The sequence below is a fragment of the Schistocerca piceifrons genome, chromosome X (genome assembly GCF_021461385.2).
Source record: "Schistocerca piceifrons isolate TAMUIC-IGC-003096 chromosome X, iqSchPice1.1, whole genome shotgun sequence".
NCBI lineage: Eukaryota > Metazoa > Arthropoda > Insecta > Orthoptera > Acrididae > Schistocerca > Schistocerca piceifrons.
In genome coordinates, this window is record NC_060149.1 from 430,233,781 (window position 1) to 430,255,405 (window position 21,625).

The 21,625-nt window shown below is 36.2% G+C and overlaps 1 protein-coding gene across 4 annotated transcripts in view; it reads right to left on the reverse strand.

Moving 5' to 3' along the window:
- Nucleotides 1-631: 631 nt before the first annotated feature.
- LOC124723044 (galactosylgalactosylxylosylprotein 3-beta-glucuronosyltransferase S) overlaps nucleotides 632-21,625 on the reverse strand; it is a 197,026-nt gene continuing 176,032 nt past the window's right edge. For 2 of the 4 annotated variants that reach the window (XM_047248223.1, XM_047248224.1), the window contains 2 exons: nucleotides 8,042-8,177; nucleotides 3,177-5,462 (listed from right to left, as the gene is read on the reverse strand). In XM_047248223.1, coding sequence (XP_047104179.1) covers nucleotides 5,416-5,462; nucleotides 8,042-8,177 — 183 coding nt within the window. In that variant the 3' untranslated portion in view covers nucleotides 3,177-5,415. Of the gene's footprint in view, nucleotides 2,563-3,176; nucleotides 5,463-8,041; nucleotides 8,178-18,276; nucleotides 18,314-21,625 lie in introns of those variants that run through there. The other 2 variants (XR_007006486.1, XM_047248225.1) reach the window with 2 other exon arrangements.

A 21,625-nucleotide genomic window follows, 5' to 3' on the forward strand; every position in this document is an offset into this window, starting at 1 on the left:
TCATTGGGGGGGGGGGGGGGGGGGCAAATGAATTTTTGAGGGGGCTTGGGCCCCTCAGGCCCCATGGAGTCAGCACCTGTGTATATGAATTAGCTTATTGTAAATTTGTCTAAACTTGTAAATACTTTGACATGTTCTATATCCTTGTAAAAAGATACCTCTGCTACTACTACTAGATGTGAAGTAGTCAAAAAAAATTTAAAAAAAGATTATTTTGTGTAAATAAAACTTACGTTAAAGTGACACATTTCACATCATTACAAAATGTCGTATTCATGATCTATGGAAAATGATTAATGTATGTAGTATGTATGCTATGTTACTTGGCAGGGACACATCAAGCAAAAGTTATTTTTGTCATTAAGACACACCAGTGTAGTATCAGGAAGTGATTCGTTCCAGTAAAAAGTGATTTTTTAAACATATGTATTAACAGCCAATGAAATGGATAACTGGCATTTCCTCTTCCAGTTTAAAATTTATAAATTAAATGTTTCCCATTTATTTTTAGAAAAACACAGGCTTGTCAAAAGAACACAACCGGAAAAAAAACACAATTTTCCACGTGTGTGGATTTTTCCTTCATTTTAAAGAATAGTACACAGTAATATTTTTTTTAAAATTAGTGTTTTATTGTCAATGTGGAATGTATAACATTTTAACAAATGGTTGTAGTGTTCACTACTTTGCAAATATATTGCATGTGAGCAATATTTACAAGTAAATAAATATTTCATAACTGTCATTTACATAAAAAATTTACAAGAATGCATTGCTACAATATTTTTCAAATAGCCTCCAACTCCACACAGCCTTAAACACACATTTTGAAGACTGAAGAACCATTATGGCACACACACATTGAATGGCACTTTTTAAGGCAAATAGCAATGGAATATTATTTCCATATTTCACCATAAGCAGTACATAAAATTTACATGTAGAGTCTCATTAATGATTATCTCAGTTACTGCTGTGTTTGTCCCATCTAGTGTTGCACACATTTTCACTAAACCATGTAAAATAAGAAACAATTCTCATAATAATTAAAGCTTTAATTCTATCAGTACCATCATTTTAATGAACTGCTTTGTGTCTTTTCATTTAATGAAGGAACTTGAGGCTGAAGGGGATTTGTGCAACAAACATGTGCCAAAATGCAGTTTATATTATCAATACACAGTATATTGTGAACAATGATACTGCGAACAATTTCCTTAACTTTTCCATATAAATATTTTTTCACTACACATTTCTTTTTACAAGACAGTATCCATAAAAGTAATTGTGAGCATTGTGAATATATTAAACCTACAACAATGTACCAACTCCATTAGCTGAAAAATACTTAGTACAAAAAAAAAAAAAAAGATCAAAGTTAAAAGTTTTGGATTTATCACAGCTGTTATTGCCCCTACTCCACTAATGTGATTAAATATAGTCAATGTTCAACACTTAACATGGGAAAGTAATGTATGCAATAATTTTCAAACACTGAGGCAACTATTTTTAACAGATCCTGAATTCAATAACCAGGTGTTAAGAATGTATATGTAACATCAATATGTATAATTTCTTGGGGAAAATTTTCAACATAAAGTTTAATTCCCCACATCATACAGGCAATAAATTGCAAACACTGATTACAAACTTACATAGTGGCTGCTACTCTTTTTACATTATCCTAAATTCAGTAACTTGATATTAACTGTCGATATGTGACATCAATATGTATAATTACCTGGGAAACTTTTCAACATTCAAAATAGAAACATTTATACAAAACTGTGGTGAACATTTTACTATTCACAGTAAAAGTCTTCAGCTACATGAGGATTGAATGATATTCAGAAAACACTCTGAATATGTTGATAAAATACTGACATCGCCTTTATGTTATCAAGAGCAGTTAGTATTTTCTCTGTCCTCTGGCTATTATTTCAGTTATTTCAGCTCATATGTTAAGAAATGTTTGTGCAGCCGTTCATTTTCACAATTACAGCTTAGCAATTTATTGAGTAATAATGAAACAAATCCTGTTGCTTCCAATAGTACAAGTATTACTATTAGCATTAACAGAATATGAATTATGTTATCAATAAATATACAAAAATGAAATGTAATCTACAGTAAATAAAAATTATAATTTAAAAAGCATAAAGCTGGTATGAAAAACAGTAAATACATAAGAGCTTGAAAACTGCATAATTTGTACAAATGGTTCAAACGTACAGAAAATGAAGTCAAATATGGAAGACACAATTTAAAATCGCAGCAACCTAATACTACATGACAAATAATATGGCAGACAGTAATAGTACAGTGTGAGCATGAAATAAAAAATTTTAAAATATGTTAACTGTGAAACAGCAGAAGATTTACAGTTAATACAGATGACATTATGCACAGCCTAGGCAGTCAAATTAAATCCTATCACGTACTTGAAAAATACTACTGTTTAAACTTACTTTGTTGTAATGATGCTGAGATAAATCAGCAACAGATGTGAGCCAAAGATAAATCAAAATTAACTAAAGGAAATAAAAACACTCACAAGGGAACCTCCCCATCGCACCCCCCTCAGATTTAGTTATAAGTTGGCACAGTGGATAGGCCTTGAAAAACTGAACACAGATAAATCGAGAAAACAGGAAGTAGTTGTGTGGAACTATGAAAAAAATTAGTACAATATACAAACTAAGTAGTCCATTTTAAGATAGGCAACATCAAGGAGACTGGGAGTCACGGAGCGCCGTGGTCCCGTGGTTAACGAGAGGTCCTAGGTTCAAGTCTTCCCACGAGTGAAAAGTTTAATTTTTTATTTTCAGTTTATGTGACAAACTCTTATGTTTTCATCACTTTTTTTGGGAGTGATTATCACATCCACAAGAAAACCTAAATCGGGCAAGGTAGAAGAATCTTTTTACCCATTCGCTAAGTGTACAAGTTAGGTGGGCTGACAACATATTCCTGTCATGTGATGCACATGCCGTCACCAGTGTCGTATAGAATATATCAGACGTGTTTTCCTGTGGAGGAATCAGTTGACCTATGACCTTGCGATCAAATGTTTTCGGTTCCCATTGGAGAGGCACGTCCTTTCGTTTACTAATCGCACGGTTTTGCGGTGCGGTCAGAAAACAGACACTAAACTTATTACAGTGAACAGAGACGTCAATGAACGAACGGACAGATCATAACTTTGCGAAAATATAGAAAGTAAAATGTTCAGTCGGGGGAAGACTTGAACCAAGAACCTCTCGCTCCGCAGCTACTCACGCTAACCACGGGACCACGACGCTGCTGAGCTGAGATTCTCCTGAATGTTGCCTATGTTGCGCATGGACTACTCAGTTTGTATATTTTATTAATTTTTTTCATAGTTTCATACAACTTCTTCCTGTTTTCTTGATTGATATGTGTTCAGTTTTTCAAGGCCTATCCACTGTGCCAACTTATAACTAAATCTGAAGGGGGTGCGATGGGGAGGTTCCCTTGTCAGTATGTTACCTTACAACATATGACAAGTTGCTTTGTAGCAAGAATTCTGAGCTGAACTTGTAGTTTGAAAAATGTAAATGTGATTTCAAAATCATAGTACTTCACACTGGGTATGGTGCTATTGCAGGTGCTAAGCTCTTGCCTTTCTCTGACCTTTGAGCGGACTTGGTCAGCTATAGAGGTCCTACAGTTTAACATGGATTCCAAACCATAGAGCAACTTGGTATTTTTCATACTTCCAAATCACTGCAGGAGGTGAAAGAAGCAAAGGTGAAAAAACACCCCAGGACTACTGAAAGGCTTTAATCCTAGACTAATGAAGTTTTAGACACCAAACCACACTGGAAATACACAAAATGATATGTCAATTTCATTATATTTTGAATGTTACTTTCTCTTTGTCAAACCACAAGGAATTAAGATTTGGGTTTAACGTCCTTGACAATGGCAATAAAAAGGGATATTCTGAGAGTGAAGGGGTAGGCAGAATCGCTTAAATTCACTTCTAACATCCCCTGCCAATTACAATGCTCGTACTGTACCAACGTCTGATAAAGTAATTTAGCAGTAAGAGGTATTAATCTTGTGCTTATTGACAATTTTGTTTTAAATCTTACATCTCAACACAACCAACATACGATATTGCATTCAACATAGAAATATAGTTTTGTTTCCCTACCATTAAGACATCATCCCACACAAGTTTTACCGTGTCTTTGTCAGGATATTAAATTACGTTATTTATACACAATACAAATCTGTGTTTCTTAATTCTTGCAGAATGGTAATGAGACCCTATTTTTAAACCTCAAAATGAAGACTAAATGCTTTTTCTGAAAGCTAAGTGAAGTAGTTATCTCTTTCAAATCCCAAGTCCTGGGTGTATCAATAACCAACTGTATTGCAAACAGTATTAAAGCTTCAATAATAAGAGCTATAAAACTAAATGTACATATAAATAAATAGTTTAATCCTAATTTAATGGTGTAAGGACATAGAAATCCTGACTGTGCTTTAATCATACAATCATTAAGTAGATGCAGGAACTTGTGAGGCACTGCAAACAGAGACATGTTTTCACACAATGTTTAAAGAGAAAATGCTATTGTTTTAGTTGATATTCCATACCTGATTGAAAAATACTGTGTTTTCCCTTAGACAGTTATGATAAATCCTGGTATGATGTCTGATATTGTTGCCAACGTTTTGTTCTATGTTCTTGTGTGGAACTATTAAACTTAATATTTATGCAATACAAGGACAGATGTAAACCCCGTGTTAACTCCTTTAATTCTGATTTCTATGTTCATCATCCCACTGCAAATGTTGTATGAATTGACTCACACAGAAATAAATTTCTTTTTCTTTTTTACCCCAAATGCCTATGAAAGATAAAAGTTGCACCAAAAGCTAAATTAACTTAACAGTCTACTTAAAATATATAATCTCAAATGTCTTTGTGAAGTTTAATATTGCAGCTATAGTTAATCACTATATTTTCTTATGAAATAGGTCGGTAGATCCCTCAGCAAAAGCATGACTACCAATGAACAATATCTTTATCAGAACTCCTTGCCGCTGAAATGTATGACTAGAAAAACGATCAAAATCAGATATATGAAATATTCTGAATTCTCAAAAATCTTATAATTACTTAATTTATCACCCATTTCAAATATCTAAACTGGAATAAATCTACTTCTTTTTAATAAATAATATTTGTACAAATTCAGTACCATACTTCAATCGATGAGAATGTCATCCTATTTAATCATAAATATTGTCTACCGCTACATTAAATGACAAGTTCTAGATTGAGCCACTATTTATGATATAAGACTGCAACAGAGTGTTATTGCAGTCATAACTTTGTGCAGATAATGTGTCAAAAGTTAGCAAACACATTAGGAATGGTTATATCGTCTGTGTGTGCCCATCCTTTGTTAAGTAGGCTGCTGCCCCTGAAACATCCAACAGTTGTGTGATATTCACTTGAAACATAGCTTGGCACATATAAGCAAAAGTTTCTAAACAAACTGAGTTGCCTCAGTGGAAGGTAATTAATGCTTATAACACAAAATGAACAATATCCTAAGACCCCTAATAAGTTGAATCATACAACATGCAACCATTGTTCATTTATCTTTCCTCATAATTTGTACAATATTTATTACCATCCTATATACAGAAATATATAGTTACTTTTTAATCTTAATTCAAAAACAAAAGTAAAATATGCAATTTTCTGTTATGTGACTTGGAAGATTAACACCTACTTAATCAGTTGCTAAGATGAGAGTGACTACAGTAGTTGCTTCAGTTTTAACAGTTTAGTTAAACAAGTATACCTCTTCTTTACACACAGTAATAAACAAATATGTAAGTACTTGCCTTGCACCCCCACCCACCATCCCAATGCATAAGAATCCACACTAAAGAGTGCACATTCTTGGACACCAACTGAACTCAAACACACAACTGAGCACATCCACAGGCATGCATGGCTGAGCCCCTCCTCCCCCCCCCCCCCCTTTCTCCAACAAATGCACACTCAACTACATCTTCGAGTAACTAAAGTTGTTGATACAAATATTCTTTTCAGTACTGCTTCTCACCCGACTGCCAATTTTTTTAATAATGATGGCAGCCTCAGTTTTAATTACTCAACCCAACTGCAACAAAATAATGTTTCACTATTTACAAGGTTGGAACAGCTTAAATCTTAGTAAATGTACATTTGAATTTGGCTGAGCATAAACCAGAAAGAGGTCATCTCAGAAAACAGAGAGCATGTTTGGAACATGTGTAATTTTTCTCATAACTCTGTAACATTGCCTTCCATTATACTATGATTAAAAGTACTTTGTGACTGACGTTTCAGAGAGTCGAGTAGTAAGGGCCAGACATTAGTTATTTGCAGCTGTTTTTCAGGCTCCATGAGCGTATTGTGTTGCCTGCTCTGCAAGAATGAGCAGCAGAGCTTCGCCAGGTGTTGCGGCCTGCAAGGTTTGGGAGGGTGCCAGGTAGGCACGCTGCAAAGGCAGGAGCAGAGAGGAAGGAGTGCCAAATATGCAGTGATTTTTGCTTTCCAGCACTATAAAATATTTTTATGCAAATCAGGCAAAAGTATATCTGCTGTTGAAGTTGGTTTTTGGTGAACATTATAGCTTCTGCAAAAATCAGATTCACAATATTTATCACACAATCATCAATGAACTATTTGGTTCAAAGCTTGGATTCTTTCGCAACTTATGGTCTCACATCATAGCTTGCCTTTAGTGATCACAAGCTTACTGCTATTTTTCTCTAAGAAAACTATGTTCTCATCATAATGTGGTCATAAAATTAATAGCTTTGATTTTAGTAGAATACTTTTATCAATGTATTGAACTGTTTTGTTATTTTATTTACACATTCATGTATGTAAAAAGTTGAGATTTTATATGTATCATTATTTCTTGGTTTTAGCTGTTGATTAACGTATTATAAGGCAGTGGGGTTTTGTCTCGAGTAAATGCATACAGAATTGGAATCTGTAAGTCATTCTGAAGCTCTTTATATGTAAGAGCCATCAAAAACTTGAGAAAACCTTCAGTAATAGTTATGGAGAACACCCTGTTTCATTCATCTATCCTTGATAAGGCATCTACAGTAACTTTCAGAAAACAGATATTATTGAATGGCTACAATAAAAAAAACATTCCTGTACCAGATAACAGTAGAAAGGGCAAATTCCTCCATATTGTGGCTCAGAGTAAGCCACCTGATGTTAACCTGGCAAAATATATAGCCATAGGGTTCTCAGACTCCATCATATCATTGCCACTTCAATTCCGCTGAACTTGTATGGGCTTAGTTACGGGTTATGTGGCAAGGAACAACAAAAAACGTATGCTGGCAGAAGTGGAAAGACTGCCAAAGGACACTGTAAACCAAACTTCATTGTCAGATTCACATAAAGTTGTAAGACACACGAAAGGAGTAATAACGAAAGCACGGAACGTGAATGTGAATGTTTAGTGGAAAATAGTGTAAAACAATTTACTACTTCATTAGATTTGACAACAATTCTTGTAACTACACAGATGATAGTAAAAGTGATTCAGATATAACTAGCGTGCTGCCATTAGTGGTATAGCGTTTTACCAAAAATTCTGTTGTTTTCACCCTTACAATTTTCCTCACTCATTTAGACAATCTGTTACTTTGCAACATGTGTGAGACTGAATATTCATCTTACTGCTGCAGTTTGTCTATAATGTGTGTTGATGACATCTTAACACATCACCATCACTACAGCACCAGCAACCCCCACTACTGGCCCCCAGCTACCTACAAAGATGTTGGCAACGGTCAGTAACTAGACAGCTTGATTTTTTTTTAGGTCACATGAGCACGTGGTGTACGAGCCAGTAACTCTGCTCTCGTCCAATGCCATTTGTCAATCACGAAGTAATTTTAATTGAAATATGGAAGTTAGTCACTTCACTCAATCATGTTCCTTTTTAAATCTAGGAAATGTACAAGTAATTTAGTTTACCTTTTGTTGAACTAACATCACCCATTCCAAGATAACGAAGTTCCTCTAGTAGTAGTTTCAAGTTTGTATCGAGATAGCTTCCAATTTTTATCACAGATCGGGATTTCTTCGTAGTCTGTGTATGCCACACAAGAACCTGAAGCAAATTTAATTGTGAAAGTAAACAACAGAATAAAATGTCTGTCAAGCCCTGCTATTAAGCTAATAGTCACTGCACTTAAGATCACAATCAGAAATGCTGGATACAAACCCCTTCTATACAGTTGTCAGTCGTCTTTCCTCATACAACATAAAACATTAATAAATGCATAGTAATAATCTTTTGCGGCAAATAGTGTTGGTGAAAGTATCTGAAATTCATCAGAGCTAAGAGCATTGATAATATTTCAGATGCATCCACATCAATCCTCATAGGCATTTATTATTTATTACAGGGCAATTACATGTCAAATGGCATTATAAGGTTTGTTCCATTTTAAAATATGTTATAAGAATGTCCTAGTATTGGTTAATAAACACAGTAATGGATGCCTTTTCGAGCATTTTTTGGAGCATCAAACTCCACAGCCAACTTGAATGATGGTATGAACACAACTAAGTATGATTTATCAACCTAACCAGCTGATGTTAAGGGTAACCACTTAGAGAGCATACAAAATGAAAATTCATATTCTTCCTTTGCTGTACTTGTGGCTGAAAACCTGTTTCCCAGTATGTTAGCCTTCTCCACAGTACAGCAGACACTTGTGCTTTCTTCAGAGCTGATTTTCAAAATGTGGCATTTGTTGAACAAGTTTAGGACCTCATTCTTTCTCAGTATTGGTTGACAATATAACTGCCTGGTGAGATCCAAGTATCCTGGCATTTGATATAAAAGGGAAATGCAGCCTATCTTCTCCTATTTTCTAGCACTGCACTGGAAACCTCTGTATTGCTTGTGGCTTCCCAAGCAAAAGTATTCTGTCTCAACATGGCTGTGTAGCACAGAAAAGTCAATCATGAATTCCAATTACATTTAGTTGAACATAGCATAAAGTGATTCACTGGTTGTGCTGCAGATTTCATACGAACAAGTGTATCTGGAAAGCAGCTACATAAATAATATTACAATGCCATCTTGGAAGTCTCACCACACACATTGCAGGGATTAAGAACAATTTGAACACTCAAACAAAGTGAAATGCATTATTCCACCAGTTTCACTTTCCATGAAACCTGTTAGTTTCATGAAACTCCTGCACAGTTCTGTATTGATTAGACAGCAATTAATTACGGTTTACTGCATACCTCTAGAGAGGGGCACTACTGCATAATCTGCACACTGACTGACTCTTCAGATACATGCAGAAAATGAAATTCCACCTCTACCGCGTGGTAGCATTATTAATAAAGAACACTGTGGTAGATATGGAATTTTATTTATTGCATTTAATAACACATTTAGAGATATGTCACAACATGGAGAAGCTCATGGGATAGTCTTTATTTGGGTAAACTAAATGTCACTATTGAGAAATAACCTTTATGTAAAATGTATACACTTTCTTCATTTAATGATATGTTACTTGAAATTTAATACCTTTATCATGCAAATAATTATGATGTCCTATTTGATACTGAACAAGCTTCTTTAGTAAAATGACTCACAATGAAAATAACAATCATGAAATTTTATTATGGTTTTTAAGTGCTTTCACAAACTTGATCTTCTACTTCACCACATATTCGAGACATTGTCAGGCATGCTTAAGTAATCTCCTTTTAGGTCAAAGCACTGTGTTCACATTTTTTCAGTTGGTAGATAACACCACTTAAGTACAATTCTGGAAAATCTGCCAAATACCTGCCTGCTACTGCTCACTGGACTCAAAACCTATCCCAGACACAAATTCCTTGAGGTGTGGGATTAGGTTGAAGTAAAAGGTGGTACATATGATGGACATTTAATCTACATGTTACAGTTTTCCAATAATCAAAGCATCTTTCATTGTTCTGATGAAAGTTGATTATTTTCTTTTGCAGTCTACACCTTTTCTGCTCTTCTACGTTAGCGGTAAACAGTCTGAAGCTTACAATTTTGTGACAGCAAGGTTTCCAGTGTATCCACTAAAAATTCACAATTACTTAAGAAAGCCATAGAAAGAAAACAATTCTGAAGATGAAGTTTATACTTGACTTGTATTATTACACAGCACATGCCAGTAAAAGGAGGAGAAAGGGCAAGAAGGAGATAAGATCATTGATGTCAACATCAGTTCTGTGTAAGACCAACAATGATGCTGCCAGTGAATCTAAATCAGCTGAGGCATTTGCAGTTTTGGATGGGTTGAAGCAGTAGCCAAAAATTACCAACAGGTTAGCAAATATAGGAGCCAATCACGTGACTAAGACTGTACTATTGAACTTATTGCAGATGTAATGATAAAAAAAGTAGTAGTTATGCAAAAAGCTCTAGTTGGTTATGTCAGTGAGGATAGAAGTATTTTTGAGTTAGCAGAGCACTGTCGAAGTGGTATGTGATGGTAACATACGACAATGAGATTAATGTCCCAAGAAAAAACTTTTTACTTTTCAAATCTAGTATTTTAATGTATCATACCAGTTGAAGTCAATATATGTGAACTGAAGAATTATGCCCAGTTTCTTTTCAGTCATTTGCTAGACAAAGCTTTTGAAGTGCTGCTCTAGAGCGGTTTTTCTGGATGCAGAGGTTAACACCACTTCACTCAGTCTAACTTGCTCCGGTTGGACAGGAAGTTCAAATGAGTGGACTGAGGTGACTATCTTCTGTTTTCATCAGAATTTTTTGATACATCTGGATAAAAAAAATCTTTAGAATCACTTTGATGTCTCCCTTTAATCTGATATGGTGAAGATCCCAAACATTTGAGCAGTACTCAAGAATCAGTTGTACTGGCTTTCTATAGCAGTCTCTTTTACAGAGGAACCACACTTCCCTAAAAGTCTCCCAATAAACCTAAGTCAACCATTTGCCCTCTCTGTTCAATCCTTACATGCTCATTTCATTTCATATCACTTTGCAGTGTTATGCCTAGATATTTAATCAACCTGACATGGGAAGCAGCATATTACTAACCCTGTATTCGAACATTGTGGGATTGTTTTTCCCACTCATCTGCATTACCTAACATTTTTCTACATTTAGAGCTTCATAAAAACTAGCAATTTTGTCCAAGTCATCTCTATCCTCCTACAGTCACTCAATGACACCTTCCCATACAACACAGCATCATCAGCAAACAGCCGCAGACTGCTGCTCACCCTGCCTGTCAGGTCATTTATATATATAGAGAATAATAGTAGTCCTATCACACTTCCCTGGAGCACTTCTGACAATACCCTTGCCTCTGATAAAAACTTGCCGTTGAGGACAAAGTACTGGGTTCTATTACTTAAGAAATCTTCAAGCCACTTACATATCTGGGAACCTATTCCGAATGCTCGAACCTTCATTAGCAATCTGCAGAGGAGCACTATGTCAAACACTTTTTGGAAATCTAGGAATATGGCATCTGCCTGTTGCTCTTCATTCACAGTTTGTAGGATATCATGTGAGAAAAGGGCAAGCTGAGTTTCACACGAGCAATGGCTAGCTACAATTGTGCTGATTTGTGGGCAGAAGTCCGTGTGATGCTCAAATGAGAGTATATTGTATTTAAAATTTCGGCTTTCCTTTTGCTATATTCTATTGCCATATTAGACTGGTAGACAACTGATTACATAGAAGCCTTCTACTCACTTGGCAATTTTGCATAAGACCAGAATCTTCTTGGGTTCTCAGCAAGATGTTTTGCTAATGTGTGATGAAGATAGTTGTTGTATGCTTTGTGCAGTGAACTTTTCACAGATGCATGAATCTCTCCTAACTTTAACCTATTGTCATTTGTCCTTTCTCTTTTGAATTGAGAGTTCAACAGTCACTGCCGCCTCAGCATTATCAGAATTTTGTTACCAAAGCACAGTGGGTCTTTTCCATCCTTAATCCACTTACTTGGCACATACTTCTCCAAAGCACATTTCGTGATCCATTTGAACTTTGCCCATAATTCCTTTATGTCCATCATACTGGAACTAAAAGATATCCATTCATTGTCTCAGTGGGATGTTAAGAATTGATTATCTGCTGTTTCTAGTGAAAATACTTTCCCTGCCTTCTTGATTGATGTATTAACTTAAATACCCATCTCTGTCTCTATAATGACACCGTCAATAAGGTCAGGCCTGCTGAGGCTACAAGGTCTAAAATATTTTCATCATGTGTGGGCTGTCGAACTAGCTGCTCAAGACAGTTTTTGGAAAATGCATTCAAAAATACCTCACAAGACTGCCTGTCTATCCACCTGCAATGAATCCATAGGCATCCCTGTTTACAGTCAGTAGGTTAAAGTAGCCTCCAACTAACACTGCATGATCTGAGTATTTCTGTGCTACTGAGCATAGATTTTTTTTAATGACTCTAAAACTATCATGAAGGAATCAGGTGGCTGGTAAAAACATCAAACTATGAACTTAATTTCACAGAGACCTGTTATATACATCCAGATAGCATCACTGTCACATTCAAATTCAACCTCACTAGAGACAATATTTTTGTCGACTACAATGAACACTCCCATCCTATGGCACCGAATCTGTCTTTCTGATACACGATTCATTACTTGTTAAATATTTCACAGCATTCTGCTATGGTTTTCAGCCAGTTCTCAGTCCCCGAGAATATTTAGTGTGTGTCAAATTTCCTGGAGTGCAGTAAAATTTAGGAAGTTTGTTATGAATACTTTGACAATCTACTAATAAAATTTTGAGAGTTGAAGTCTATTTATTCTGACTGCAGTCTGCTTTCGCTATCTGTACGTTGACTGTTGAGTATTCATCAGAGTATCTCAAACTATCACTAGCCTAAAAAAAGCCCATGTGCACACTACAAGTACTCTGCTGCCCGAGTAGCAGGTTCCTTTGTGTAGTACACTCCTAACCTATGAAGGATAGCCCTACAATTCTTCACTCAATCACGCAGGTCCAAAAATCTGCAGCCAAGACCATCACATAGTCAATGAAGCCTTTAGCTGAGACCCTCCGCTTGGTTCCAAACCAAAGGATCCCGGTCAACTCTGGGAACAATGCTAGAAATTGCATGCAAGGCCAGCAGTCTTCGCCACTTCCTCTGGCCACCTGCATGAACTGAGGATGGCCTCAGAACCCAAACAACAGGCATCATAGATGTTGACATAAGCCACAACTTGCAGTCAACTGCACCCTGCATAGTCAAAAGCCTCAAGCACGACCACTTCCACATTTCGGATGAGGTTCCTCTGGTAGACACTCTAAGTGCACATTGGCCATCTTTCTGGCTCTGAACGCCATTTCCCTAAGAGACTTCACAATGCACCTAGCATTTGCACTCCCAATAACTGGCAAATCCCATCACCCATGTGCCCACTCAGACCCTGCTGAAGAAGCAGCCACCTGTTCCATAATAATTACTTACTACATACTTTGTCAAAATTTTACAAAAACACAATGAAACTTTTTTTTCTTTTTTTTTTTCAAATTCCTACCACATGCTGCTGACCATGAAATCTGGAACATCCACAAGTGGGCAGTAGGGACCAGGTTGACCACCACTGGCCTAAAGCAACACGAATGCCTTACTACCCACCACTCACCCTGAGGTTAGGGCAAACTCACCACAGTGGGTACAATGGAATATACATCGGCAGCGAGGCCCGTAGGCGAAACAAGTCACACCTGAGGTGTCCCATGTGACAGGCCAGATGCTCTGCCACTGCAACACACTAAAGCAGCAGTCTGAATATGGCCCACAGTGGCCAATAATAACTTTGGCTGTTCACAAACTGCAGCCAGCTCCTCCTGCATTCACACACAGCATGCACATCCTACCCATCCAAACAGGGCTAACTTAGGAAGTAAACTATTAAAGCACACAGAGATGCTTAAATATGTAACTTTCTACCCTCCTCATGTGTCACCAATGGAGGCTGATGACCGAGTGAGCTGTGCAGCTGGCCGTTCAAAAGAAATGACAGCTGTGTTACAGACTGCCCGAATCTACACTTTACAGTTCCAAAAGAGTGAGAGTACACCTTTTAAACACAGAAACACTTAAAGAATTTAAAAATTAAATTACTAAGAAAATATAAAAAAGTTAAATATGTAACTTCAAACAATCGAAAATCCAGGTTGGAATATCAACAATATTACAAAGTGGACTGATTGCTACACACCACAAAGACGACACATTGAGTTGCAGACAGGCATGATGAAAAGAATGTTACATAAAGCTTTCGACCAAAATCTTTTTCAGAAAAGACAAATGCAAACACATTGATCCAAGCAAGCACACCTCAGACCCACATGGCTACAACCTCTGGCCACTCCGTCCAGACTCAGGACTTCAGCTAGAGTCTGGGCTGAGTCAGCAGTATGTGGGTCTGAGGTGTGCTTGCTTGGGTAAATGTGTGTGCATTTCTCTTTTATAAAGAAGGCTTTGGCTCAAAGCTTTATGCAACAGTCATTTTGTTGTGCCTGTCTACAACTCAACATATCATCTTTATGGTGAGTAGCACTTTTCACAGTACTGTAAATATGTAGCTTACTGCTTTCTTGTCAAATGAGTGCCTTTTCCATTTTCTCTACAACAGAACTGGAAATACCAATGCAGAGTCCGCATCTATTGGCAGCTCTATTCCAGTCAAATGACCTCCTCCTCTGTTTCCTCCAACCAGCTTCCAATTAGCTCATTCCCTCCTAAGGTAGTACGAGATATAACTGCAGAGAATACACTAGTCAGAAACTCCAACTTATTCACCAGGTAACTGGATGTGCAGACCAACTCTACCCTTTTAGTGTCCAAGAAATTTGAACTTCCTTATTGTTTTGTTGTTGGAACCAATGTGGCCTTAACTTTTGACTTTGGCATCATGATTCTGACTGCTATTTTGACTGTTGTGTCATTAAATATCCACGCATAACACTGTGAAACAACATGAAATGGAATGAGCACATAATATTCGACAGAAGGAGATCCAAAAATGCAACTTTGGATTATGGGAGAATGCTGGGATAGTGTACCTATAAAGGAGACCTCATAGAGAACACTTGGGCAGTAGTCTTGAGAACTGCTTGAGTGCATGGAATTTCCGCCATGTCAGATTAAAGGGGGACGTTAAAGTAAATCACAAAGATAGTGTCCTGATACTTTTCTTAACATGTATTTGTTCATGGTGACATTCTTATCTGTTCTCTTGATACACAATATGTTAATACTCGCTTGCAGCCCATCCAAGTCAATGGGAAATGAAGAATGTTTGGCTGTTTAGAGCTAGGAAGTTCAGAGTAGATATGGAAAAACATGTTCTCCAAACAAAGCTAAAAATTTCTGGCTGGGTCTAATACCATTGCAGTGTGCAAGTGCTCTTATGTTGTCCTCTAATGAGTGTTTACCAATGCTATTTATTTGCCTCTAGTTGTAATGCACATCGAGATTACGTACATCCTTATTATCCTAACAATGCATGAAGTTAACCCTAAATTCCCAATTCCCAGACTGTTTGAACAACATTTCTTTCATTGGTATGTAATTGATGCAGTGTCTCAATATTTAAATAAAGGTGATGGATTTAAACTAGAAAAATTTGAGTAATGCAAAGGGAGCAAAGGTTTCAACTAGCGCAACAAGAGCCCGAACAATGAAACACACTAAATATGCATTCAAGTAAGGTGTCATGACAATAACAAAGCTGTGCATGTGCACTAGTGACAGTTTCAAAATTGCTGTGATTGGTATGCTTGTATTCGAAGTAACCTAGTTACTTCCATCAGCTACTACACCGAGTAGAGTACGACAGTTGCAGGAGCAAAAGCACGAATTGTTTCAAATTTTACCAATTCAAATATGCCAAGTAGAGTGCCCTGGAGTCAAGAAACTTACCATAGTATTCAAGTAATGTTTGTAAACACTGCTTGGAGGCTAATGCAATGCCGGTCAATTACATTAGTGTGTTCTCCGTGAGCATTGCTTCATTAAGCACAAAACATGGGAAAATTATGAACATGTTAAGGCAAAAATAAGTGTGAATTAACTTTGTGGAGATTTCCTTTAGAGTTTTAACAATTTTTCATGGTTATGCCTTCAGTTGTCAAGTTGATTTAACAACTTAACAGAAATGTGTTACATTAACTTTAAGTGTGCTATCATTTATTTTAATTTGAAAGTTCACAGAAGTCTGGATTAAAATTCACAAAACAAATGGCACATTAGTTGTCTCGTCACCTCTACCAGACTGAGTTCTTAAAATAGTATAAATTGAAAGCTCACAGAAGTTTCTGATACCCAGTAATGTGAGACAATTATTCTTCAATGTGTCTAGCTGCTTTAGTGAGCCTCTAATCTTCATACTGTTTATGTGATAAACTACACAAGAAAGAAAGAGGTGCACAGTATTACTCTTAGTGGAAAATTAACAGAAAGACAGACTATATGAAGCAGGATACTGCTCATAAGCCTTCGAATTTTTCTGCTCCGTTTCCAACTGAAATCAACCACATTTTCAATATTTAGGCACACCTGAATACAGCACTATGGAGCAACACCTAGTGTGACAGTTTTAAGTCTGTATTCAAAACAATAAGGAATGTAAAAACAATGATTATTTTGGTTTTTACCATTCTCTTGACTGTAAACTCTTGACTGTAAAATGGCTGTCATGTTAATGACCACAACATGGTGTCTGTTCTTTCATGCATGTATGAATGGATGGACACCATTTCTATGTTTTTTACTCTCTCTCTCTCTCTCTCTCTCTCTCTCTCTCTCTCTCTCTCTCTCTCTCTCTGGATGCACAACTGTATCTGAACCCTTGTAGTAATACAATTAACTGCGGGCAAGTGGATTAATGGATAATGGGCACTACTCTGTAAAGTGCAGCATATAGAGATTTGAGTTGCACGGGAGATGTGTTCGGATAGTCAAGGCAGTTAAGGCGACCACTCACGTAAAGCGGGAAATCTGAGTTCGACTCCTGGTGTGGCACAAATTTTCATCTGTCACTGCTGAGTTTGCGCAGTGCCCTGCTGTGGCTAAATGTCTAAAATTTCTTTTCTAATGTATTGAATACAGCTGCTAATTGAATCAATTGTGTTTGTTCTTTTGGACGTGCATGTCGGAAAGAACAGACACCATTCCTACATAATAAAATATTAAATCAGACTGCTGTAGTTCAGTTATACAGTACAACCAACTATGAATTAACTGCTATATGGATAATTTCAGCATGTAAGTCAATGAAGAAAACGGGACAGAATACATTTATGAAAAAGAGAAGCAAGCAACACACACTTTGTCAGTAGCAGTCTATATAAATAGACATAATTCCTAAAGTTAAAATAAACACTGATTTAAAAAATATTTTGTGCTGTTTTATTACATACAAAATATCTAAATAAGTGCTTTCACTATTTTATATTAAAACCATCAAAGTGCAGTGCACAACCATTTTTATGTGCAAAACTAATACTATATTAACCTCCAATCCCACTTTTACGTCTCATGTAATTTGAGCATTGCCATTTTGCAAACAACTTCTAAATGTCCAGACAGACAGAATAAAGCATCAAAATAGATACTGATCATCACTGACCCAGTAGTTATGCTATAAATTTCATCATGATGATATCATTACTTATTTAATATTTCATACATTACATGTCTTGTGTGTAAAAGCATAAGACGGTGTAAATATATGTGCAACTTAAGCAAATTACAGCTCACTTGGTTTGAAAGAACAATGTGCATTTTGGTGTCACTGCATTCAGACAGAAAGATAAAAAGAGAATATTTAGTTAGTGGGCCAATTAAATCAGCATTAAGCAACTAGGAAAAATTCAAGAAATCATTACAATATGTTGTTTTCCACTGACAATGAGACAGTAATTTATTTAAGACACAGATGATGTAAGAAAGTAGGTTACGTCATTAATCCCAAGCAAGGTAAAAGCAAATGTGAAGATGTAAAATGGATTACATATGATGAAAATACTGCATCATGAAGAAACCCAACCACAAAAAGCCATGGCCCGCTGAAATAAAAATGAAGACTGTAAAGTATTCAAGAAGACAGACATAAATGTTCTTATTGAAACATATTTCCCTCTCACTTTAATGAGGATATGTACCAGATCAATGAAATACATACCCAGCAGCATACAAAAAGTCAGAAGTATGCCCATTTTCTGAAAAACAAGAAACAGACTAAGAAGTACTCACAAACTGATGTATCTCGTTAATATGTAAACGTGTACTCAAGACTGTAACTGAGCCATATGACAGACATATTTCGGGTAACAACAGAACAGCAATACAAATATTTATAATTCATCATGAGCAATAACACATAACACATATTTTAACTGTGTTCAATTGCATATCCCTAGATTGTATTAATGTACATGGCATGCCCAAACGGAACAGAATATTTTCCATGAAAAATTTTTTTGTTCTTTCTTTTCTGCTGTAACTCCCAGAAAAAGGAAAGGCTGGTTTTTAAATGTGTCTTTCAACAGTCTGAAAAATATTAACTTTTGTATTTGTTAGCATACAGTGATGAGACTTTGAAGGGAATAATTAACTGAAATAGCTACATTAAAATATTGCTCTCCTAAAATCATTTGAGGACTGATGATGAGCACACAGTTGTACAAAAAATGTAGGAGCCAGTAACACATTAAGAATAGTGGAATTGGCACTAAAAGATACAGTCTCCACCAGGTGTGGCTCATAGTTAAAAGACTTTGAGGCAGAGCCACAATAAAACATATTTCTCATTAATGTGCTACAGAATTTAAATTATCAGACACATTTCAAGTATTTTCCACACAAATAATGACAGTCAACATTTTTTGAACTGTTGATACCGACTGATGTTTTTCAGACAGATGGTAGCTAGTCTTCTCGCTGCACATTGAAATGCCCATTAGCTTTATGCATGAAAGGCTTGGGGGCATGGCTTCTAGACAGCTCCTCTGGGCCTCCTGAAGTCTCAACTAACAGAGCCTAATGGTGTCCTACCAACCTCCACACAATTTGCACATTCCACTGCTTACTCCGAAAGGGAATGAACAGAGCAGCTGAAACTTTGATATTGAATCCCTATCTCCTGTATATCTCTTATTATGCTTTGATGTGTAATTAATCAATGTTATGTAATAACGTTTTGATAGCATTTTAGATAATTTTTTGTTTCTGTCATAGGCAATTCTAACCACTGTAGGAATACATTTATAAGTGCATCATTGGTAAGTTTATCACTGGCAAGCATATCATTTGTGAGACCACTAGAGCACTGTATCATTAAGTGTTACCACCTAGCAGCAGTTTCACGAATCAATAAGGAAAATGCACAGAAAAAATGTACTGTCATTAGCAAGTTTCCTCCTGTGTGTGTGTTGTGCTCAAGTTCTATTGAGTTTTATTTTCTTGTGAAAAACTGCAGTATACCTCAAGCTTGAAAACAGCTCAACATGAATTCAGTGTGCATTTTTTTTAGGAAAAAATTTGGAACATGAACTTGAAAAGGGAATATTTAATCATCTAAATTTTAATGAAAAGGCCATAGGCCATTTTGCAGCACAGAAGGGGAGATGAAATCAGTATGTCTATAAAATGGATTAAGCAAAATGTTCATTAACAGGCAATAAGAAGCAATTCATTTGTTGTAAGTACCTATTTAACTTACTAAATGAAGTGCTTAAAAATGGATGGCATCAACTTTTTACACCCATGTCATATTTTCTGATACTTCAGCACAACAACCATTCAAAAATGATTCATTTTGGAGAGATCTTTAGTGTGGTTTATTACTAGAATTACATAATTTTGTCATACAGAAGTGTAAATATGGTATCCTAGTTCCACAAATCAAAATGGTGGTACTAGATTTTCTTCTGTCAACCAACCACAGCACAAGACCTGTGACATCATGGAAACAGCAAAGTCTTGTCTTGTGGACTCATAAACACTGCAGACTGAACATGTACAAAATACTAAATGTTTGAAGTTTAAATCTGAAAACACAAAAAAACACTTAGCATGCAGCAAAGCAAACATACACTGTATTAAAGATTTCTCTATAAAATGTGCCTTTTAGTAGGATTTGTTGTGATAAGGTATTGAAAAATTTGACATCGGCATATAAAAATGCTACATATAGATTTTACTGGGGAGTTAGCTTTATTAGCTTTTGGTGTTAGTAGTTCATTATGAAATAGAACAAAGATACAGTGTGTAAACTTGTGATAATCACACCCCCCCCCCCCCCACCAAAAAAAAGACCTCTGCTGTGTTGACAGATTGATCTGTAGCATAGCTCAAGGTCTACATTAGTGCTGGTCTGTAAATGTCGCAACCTTCCCAAGTATAGAAACTGCAAGCTGCATCTGGTCTCCAATCTAACCCACACAATAACTACACTGAGGCACCTTTCTTTTACAAATTATTTAAATTCACATGGATTATGTCTGGTACACCATGCACAAATTTACATTTCTTTATTTGAAACACTCCATCTGCAAGTGCTCCTTCTCTAAGCCTTAATATTTCCTTTCCAATATTGTCCTTAGTTTCACAAATTATATAGGCATTGTTTCTACTAGGTCTAGTTTCCAGACTGATCATAACACATTTTATTAAACTTAAATGCAATCACATTAAAATTTATGAATTATGGTAGAAGAAACCCTACACATGGATTTTAATTTCTATAAACATGAGAAAAATATATTGGATGGAATTAACTGCTGAACTAATTCATTATGATAAATCACAAGTTTGTTTATATACTTGTTAATCTAAATTGAAAGTACATAATTTGAATGGCAAAATGCTTGTTTTATGCTGCATGGAGGTTTAGCTTGACCAAAAAATGTCACTGCAACACACTTTCTCTACAAACAGCATAAAATCTACAAATGTTAGAATTTGGTCTTCCCTATCACATGTAAGTGTGTGTTTATGTATGTGTACGCACTTGAGTATGCAAACTTTGACTTTTGTTCTTCAGTGGGGTTAGAAGACTCCCTACTTAATATGAAATATGATCATGCATTAAAAATCTTATCACTTAAAAAAAAAGAAACGCACACACACACACACACACACACACACACACACACACACACACACATACACACACATTCCTTTTATATTACTGGTTAGAACTGAAATCATTGCCCTTATGAACCACAACATACAACACAGATCTGCATCTTCCTCCCCTTCATTCTGCCTCTCTTCTCCTCCACATTGAACACACTCACTCACTCACTCACTCACTCCAGCTCCCAAACCACTCACCCAGTCCAGCTGTAGTGGCAAGACAATTTGTGTGTGTGTGTGTTTTAATCTGTTACCTCTGAAAAGGACACTGTCCAAAAGCTCAGCTGTCTTTTTTCCATCTGTCAACAACTATATGTTTACTCCTTTCTGAATTTTTTCTGCATAATGACATCTACCCAGTATTATGCTATGAGACAAGAAATAGAATTTCT